The sequence below is a fragment of the Hakea prostrata genome, chromosome 6 (genome assembly GCF_041222555.1).
Source record: "Hakea prostrata isolate BN-2017 chromosome 6, UWA_Hpros_2, whole genome shotgun sequence".
Taxonomy (NCBI): Eukaryota; Viridiplantae; Streptophyta; class Magnoliopsida; order Proteales; family Proteaceae; genus Hakea; species Hakea prostrata.
In genome coordinates this window covers 1,028,838-1,036,730 of record NC_142605.1, presented here as the reverse complement: position 1 = coordinate 1,036,730, position 7,893 = coordinate 1,028,838, and the positions used below count along the sequence as shown (strand labels likewise).

General features: G+C 40.1%; 1 protein-coding gene across 1 annotated transcript; it reads right to left on the bottom strand.

Moving 5' to 3' along the window:
- Positions 1-5,062: 5,062 nt before the first annotated feature.
- LOC149012083 (uncharacterized) lies at positions 5,063-7,245 on the bottom strand. Its single transcript, XM_089159030.1, has one exon. The coding sequence runs from the start codon at positions 7,004-7,006 to the stop codon at positions 5,063-5,065; it is 1,944 nt and encodes a 647-aa protein (XP_089015156.1). The 5' UTR covers positions 7,007-7,245.
- Positions 7,246-7,893: the final 648 nt, after the last annotated feature.

Sequence of the window (7,893 nt, the reverse complement as noted above, 5' to 3'; positions counted from 1 at the left end):
AGATGACTATACACGGTATGGTCACATTTATCTAATTTCTCATAAGTCAGAAGCTCTGGAATGTTTTAAGAAATTCATGAGCTTAGTTGAGAATCAGTTAGATAAAAAGATTAAAACTCTTAGAACGGATAGAGGTAAAGAGTATCTCTCCGATATGTTCAAAGGGTTATGTGATGAAAAGGGGATATCTAGACAACTTACTATTCCAGGTATTCCACAGCAAAATGGGGTTGCTGAGAGGAGGAATAGAACCTTGCTAGACATGGTGAGATCCATGATGGCGCAGGCAAATCTACCCATCTCTTATTGGGGAGATGCTTTGCTGACTGCGGCCTATATCCTCAACAGAGTTCCAACCAAATCGGTTCCTTCCACACCATATGAGTTGTGGACCAGAAGGAAGCCAGATTTGAGTTACTTGCACGCATGGGGATGTGCAGCATATGTTCACTCTACTTCTCACCAATATGGAAAGCTTGGACCCAGAGGAAGAAAGTGTATCTTTGTGAGATATTCTGAACCCTCAAATGGCCATGACTTCATTGGACTAGATGAGAATGAGAGGAGAACGAAACTTGAGTCTAGGGATGCATCATTCTTGGAGAATGATTTTCCATCTCTTTCAGGAGTTAACAAAGAATCATCGGAATTCTTTGAGATACAAGATAGTGGTCTTGTCACTCCAGTGATTTAGATTCTGGATAATGAACCTGGGGTTCATCTAGAAGATCCTAGTAGGAGTGGGAGTGCAGATGTGATAGCTACCTTAGACGGTGAGCGATTTGACATGCACTTGCGCCGTAGTGGGCGCGGGCTAGTTCCTCATCGACGTTTCAACATAGAGGATGAAGCCTACATGGTAACTCCTGAAGAGATAGATTGTGAGATGGCTCCAGTCGATGAGCATGAACCGAAGAGCATGCAGGAAGCTCTTGCGGGGATGAGCTCAAAGGAATGGTTGAAAGCGATAGAGGAATAGTTGGAGTCGATGAAAGTTAATCATGTCTGGGACTTGGTTGACTTACCACCTAGCCGAGAGGCAATTGGGAACAACTGGGTTCTCAAGATCAAAATAAAGGCGGATGGATCTATTGAGAGATTCAAGGCTCGTTTAGTGGCTAAGGGCTACACCCAACGAGAGGGCGTTGATTATGAGGAAACTTTTTCCCCAGTGGTTAGGTTTGCCTCAATTCGCCTCATACTAGCTATTGTTGCTCAGTTGGACTTGGAGCTTTAGCAGATGGATGTAAAAACTGTTTTTCTCAATGGAGAACTTGAGGAAGAGATCTATATGGATCAACCTCAAGGTTTTGAAGCAAATGGACTTGAGCGCAAAGTGTGCAAGCTTAAGAAGTCCATATATGGCTTAAAGCAAGCATCTAGATAGTGGAATGTGCGCTTCCACCAAGCTATGATGGAAAATGGTTTTTCCATGCTTGAGGAAGACCACTGTGTTTACACCAAGAGATCTGATAATAATTATGTCATTCTGACACTGTACGTAGATGACATACTTATGGCTAGTAATAGCAAGGAGCTATTGGAAACCATTAAGAAATGGTTGTCCTCCGTATTTGATATGAATGACATGGGTGAAGCAAGCTATGTGCTTGGTGTCAAGATTGTCAGAAATAGGCAAAAGAGATTACTGGGTTTATCTCAAGAGACCTATATTGACAATGTCTAGACGAGATACCAGATGCACAACTGCAAACCAATTGATACTCCAGTGGAGAAGGGTTTGCATTTGAGCCTTGATATGGGTCCTAAGACTCCATAGGAGAAAACCAAGATGGAAAGAGTTCCATATTCCAAAGGTGGGTAGCCTTATGTACGCTATGATGTGTACTAGGCCGGATATTTGTTATGCAGTGGGTTTGGTTAGTCGGTACCAATCAAACCCAGGCATAGAGCACTGGAAAGCAGTCAAGAGGATATTGAGATATCTCAAAGGAACGAGTAACTACATGTTGTGTTACCAAGGATCGGATTTGCGGTTAGTTGGCTATAGTGATGCCGACTGGGCTGGAGACATCGATGAGCGCAAATCAACCTCTGGATATGCTTTCTTGCTGAATGACGGGGCCATTTCGTGGTGTAGCAAGAAGCAGGCTTGTATATCCCTCTCGACCATGGAAGCAGAGTATGTGGCATGCTCAGCTGCGGTTCAAGAGGCTGTTTGGTTGAGGAGACTCCTTATACATACTGGGATTGTGATGACATCCAAAGAGGCTGCCCTTGTCTACTGTGATAGTACGGCAACTCTTAGCTATGTCAAGGACCCCAAGTATCATGGGAAGACCAAACATATACAGTTGAGATATCACTTTGTTAGAGACATTACATCAAGGAAGAAAGTTGTACTTAAGCACATATCTACTAGTCAGATGGTAGCTGACCCTCTTACCAAACCTATAGCCAAGGATGTTTTTATTTCTCATGTAAAATCCTTGGGCTTGCGTAGATTGTGACTTATTTTTGTACTGAGACTTTCTTATTAATGAGTTATATGAGTTCATTCCATCATTTATTCTTATTCACTTTTTGTGTGATTGTGTTTCTTCTAGCATAAAACAAGATATGTCAATAGGCAAGATAATGGCTCACTCACACGAGCATTCGCCTCTGGCACCTTGGAGGCGAGCAGAGATGAGACGGATTGTGAATGACTTTGTGTAGGTCAATTCATAATCATGATGTCGCCTTGATTTGGAATCAAGATGAGTTTCTCTATTGTGAAGAGAATCGACATGAATGTTCCCACTATTCATGTTGCCTATAAAAGCCAAGTGTGAGTACTTTATGTGGCGCTAGGGTGGCGACAATAAAGAAACTCGGGTTAGGCGCAAGAGGTTGCGACTAGACTAAGACCTGTATGGTGTTGAGATGGACATACGTTTTATTGTATATAGAATGCTCCACCATAGCACAAATATCATACTATGTGTGCTTAACAATCATTGGAAATAAGAGGATGGATCCCTGCTCCTCTCATTGTGTGAGTCCTGGACCTTATGGTCCATTAGTGTTCTTAGTGACTTTCGACGACATCATGAAACGAAGGGTTGATGTTGCTACTTTGGGGTGTTACCTATGCTCATGATTGATTCGACCTAAAGGGGCACTACCGGGAAAGGAGTCAATCCTAAGTGTAGTGATGGTCTGGGGCGAAAGGAAAGGTTTCATTCAACGACACCCTAAAAAGTGTTTGTTGGCGCCAACTGTATATGTTACAGTAGTGAACATTTTAAGGACAAGAATGTGATCTCTCAGAGGGATCGAGATACCTTTAGTCTGGTGAGTTTGAATAAACCTAGGACATTGTGTTATACTAATGCTTATTTGATTTGTTTCTATGAGTGATTTGCCATTCTGGCCTTCTGGGAAGGTTTCTAGTTTGGGGCTCACGCGTGCAGGTATATCACCAGTCGCACAACCCATTTTGCAAGTATGACTTGTGGATATTAGTGTCTGGGACACAGGTGGTCTATGTATCTGGGATACATAGTGAAGAGATCAATATATATGTATATCTGGGATATACATGTGTGTCTGGGACACATTGAAAGATTAACACTTGCCCTTGTGCAAGTGGGAGCTGTTGGAATTTATTAATATGATTAATAAATTAAATGTCCAAGGGCAATATTGGAAACTCACTATTAGGGCGGTTACAAAATAGGGTTATATATTTTGGTAACCACTGCATTAGTGAGTAAGTGTGTGATTCATTTACACGAGATTTATCTCTGAGAAACGGCGGCTCCATCTCTCTCTCTCCCTCTCTCTTAGAATCGCAGGTTTGGAAATTTTTTTTCTTTCCTCGCTTTTGATCTTCATTCCATTAATCCACGGCATTTGGGTTGTGGATATCATTACCTTTCCTAGTGATTGTGGAATCGTCCCGATAGAGATTTGGTGGTGGAACGAGAACGTGGATCTAGACTTCCGCTGCGAATACTTCATAAAAGGGAAAGCGAATCCAGGTAAGGAATCTTCCCCCATCAATTAATTGAATTGAACTATTTTTTAAGTATTACCAACACCCGCAAATGATACCAAAACAAAATTCAGAAACTAAGTGTGAGAACTCTATTTTAGTTTGAATGAATTTCTTCCACACTCAAACGTGAGTGCTAGGTTTGTGTATTTATATATTTTATATATTTTTGAGTTACAACTAATTAACAATTTGAGTTTTATAGGTCTCTTGTAGTGTTATACAGATACACTTTGATCATAACTCAAACTCCTCTTGATCAGTTGGAGATAAGATCAATTAAGAATAAGGTTAGTTATGGTGCATTTGGATTTGAAAATGAAAAATCCAAATTTAAAGATGATTCTGTTACAAAAGGCTTTCCAATAAAATTTTCTTTACCAAAAAACGAAAAAAACATGAACTCTAGTTGAACTTGTACAAATTTAATACACTCATCAGATTGGGATTGGAGCACTGCAATAACATCTATCCTTTGGATCATGTGTTCTTTAGGTTTTCCGGTGAAAGATCTGAGCAAGACTAGTTATCAAACTTGTCCCGTAGATAGCACTGGGAGGGCTCCCCAATTAGCTGCCTATCTATTAAGTTCATCACATACATGTCATTTTGTCATCGAGTTGTATCTATGGTTTTAGTGCATGGTATTGGAATAAATACTGTTGATACAGAAAGTCGAACTACTGGAGTTGGTGTCGGTAGCTATCAACACTCCACGGTATCAGACGGACTTACCTCTAATATTCTCTAAATTTAAATTTTGGACTTCATTATCTCTTGTCCATATCGTGCAACTAATATGGTAGCGGTGCCATATCAGTAACGGTAATGTACAAGACCAATATGTGTCACCAGGTCGGGCGAAATGATACCAATACCTTAAACCATGGTTGGATCTTGGTTTCACGAAAAATTAGAAAGAAAAATAAATGTGTATCAGATCTTTATATGTATTGCCAATGTTGGTAGGAAAAGATAAAAAAATAAAGCTGTTATTAATTTCACATATTTACATGTAGCTTAAAGAAAGCCATAGTTTCTTCAATTATCAAAAGCCGACATTCACCAGTTGATGTGGTGCAGGGGCAGCTTCTCAGCCATGGATAGGAAATACATTGCTTTCTGAATTCTTGCTTCACACTTCTGAAAAGGATATCGACTATACTCATTGTATATTGCATGAGGAAGATCCCGTAAGAGCGAATGCAAAATTTGACATGCAGTTTCTTCAAAAAATACTTCAGCATTGAACTGATCATGGCCTTCCAGAACACTACTTGCAAAAATTGTAGTTGTGACAAGATCAATGAGTAATGTCATCTCCATACCTTCCGATAGATAGTTCACCATATCGACTTCATTGTGACATTCTTCATATTCTCGATACATTTGAACGAGTGTTCCAAGTTCCATTACATTGATAGAACCCAGCCCTGTACCTGAGAATCCAAATGTCTTGTTCAACCAGGTATCTGGGTTATCTCTGTTCCTCCACAAAATATGTGATACAAAGCTCTTCAATATAATAGACTGATTACCTGAATTCTCCTCAACAAAATGAACCATTTCCAGTCCTTGGTTAAATGCATTGAGCAAAAACTGGTTTCGTTCTTCATGAGAGGACTGGAGCAGAGCAATCCTCATTACCAAAACCAGATGTGTAGAGCTGAGATTGTTGAAGGGGTGTATCCTGCAAGGCTCCCATTTAGACAGAAACTGAATAAGATGAGTCGGAAATTTTCTTTCATACCTTTTCTCCCGCCTTTCCATATCTCTCTTCCAGTTGCTCAACATCCATAATTTCAAGTCCTTTTCACCTAGGAAGGATGAAATGCTGTAATCCCAACTATTATTTTCGTCGTTCAGATGCACATCCGAATCGTAGCCAAGACAATTTAAGAGCTTCTTCAACATGAAAGTGAACCACATAGATAAATAGCACATCAGCTTCCCCATGACAAAAATATCTATTTCTGCTGTAACCACCATATCAAATACAATCCCTTTCAATACTCTAAGGATCTTCAGATGAAATCCATTACCCGGTGGCAGTATTTTTCGATTTTCCATCTCCCTCCACCACTTAAGGTGATATTGCTCACCTCGGAATATGTCTCTCCATGTTACAAATCTCTCTGGGCCAACATGCAAAGCTATAACAATCCATCTAGTAGTTGTAGCAGCAGCTGCTGTGATTATTGCAATAGTTTGAGCTGCAATTACCACCAACGACGAAAATCCATACTCAGCTACTCCATTACAAAGGCTGGAATTTCCAAGCATACTAGATGGAGGCATCTCTTTTAGCAATACTGTAACACTGATACCACAAAGGAAACACATGAGAACACAGTTTGAAGAACGCCCCAAAATGTATTGTGGGTTAGTGAGATGAGCCACTTTTGATGCCTCCCTCAAACTGTACCTAATTTCCTCATATGAAGATGGTCTATGCTCATTTGTAACACTTAAATACACGATATCTCGAACATCCTTGATACCGGTTTCAAGCAAAGACGACCATAAGACAGCTAGCTGTGCTATAATGCAAATTATGATGATCATATATTCAATGAAAAATGTGAATTCCACTCCTATTACCATTTGAAAGAAAAAATTCACAACTATTGTCATTGCTACCATAGTTACCGCGAGCAGATTGAAGGTGAGCTCAGTTCGGCTTTTGCCCCCTAAAGATGGCATGAAGAAAGCCATTGAAACCGATAAAAGTATGCAGCTTGCAATTTCAAGTTGGTCTTCACAAGTAGAGATAGTACTCTTAAGGAATATTGGAGGAATGGTGGCCATAGCAACAACAGCTGTGGTGGCTACATTGAGGGAGAAATATTTGCAGGGGAACCATAACTTCTTTTGCCGAAAATCTTCGAGGGTATCAATGGCTATAGCAAGGAAACATAGAAGTGATGCAGCTGTAGTTATCACAAATATTGGTGTAGGGTATTGGGAGACATGCAAGAAACAATGGAGAGATGCATGCTGCTCCATTCCTTCTGGATCGCCTACACGCAAATTTTTTTCTTTTGGATCTGAGGTTTTGGGTCAGCTGATGCACATCTGAATTGACTAATCCTCCAGGAGTTTATATATTAAGTCCTATGGAGATTTGAACCGTTCAGGTTAAACCCAACAGAAGTCAAATGACTAATGTTTGAGTCTGTCAAAAATAGAAAGAATGGGGCTTTTAATTGAAAACATGAGAATGGATGGAAAATGGAGGCATTGGATCTTCAACTGAGCATAAAGATGGTTTGAAAACCAAAAGGGTAAGCTTGAGTTGTCAGTTTATACTTCAAAAAGTGAAAACCAAGAGAAGGTAAGTTCTACGTGTTGAGTACGTTATCCATTGCAGAGCAAAGAACATAACCTAGGAATGATATCGGGAGAACTAATTCCAAGTCCTTCAAGGAATATAACCCAAACGCAACGCAAAGCATCTGTGAATGATATAATCATTACACCTACAAGTGCATTTGATAAGTATTCTAAAACCACGAATCAAGCAATATATCCTGGGAAATTACTAGTTACTTGAAACGTTACCTTCTCAATATGAAAGGCTTTACTACAGTAGATGTAAACTGGAATCCTTCATCGAACCCGGTTTAGCAAGGGGATAAGAATTTTAGCTGGTCTGCTGCAGAGTCACAACCACAAGTTACGTACGTAAGCTACTAAATATACAATGGCTGTCTTCTTTTCGAGTAAAGAAGACCAGAGTGCTGGGTTTATTCAAGCAAACGGACCCAACTGAGATGGTTCTCGTTTGACCAAAAGAAAAGATGAAGAAAATTTACGCGTGGGTCCAGTTAGTGAGGTTGGGTCCCCTAGCTTTATGCAAAAAATTGCTGTCAAAGTTCCAAGCCAAGTAACAC

Coding starts and splice junctions, on each gene's coding strand:
- LOC149012083 (XM_089159030.1), bottom strand. CDS start 7,006: ATGGAGCAGCATGCATCTCTCCATTGTTTCTTGCATGTCTCCCAATAC.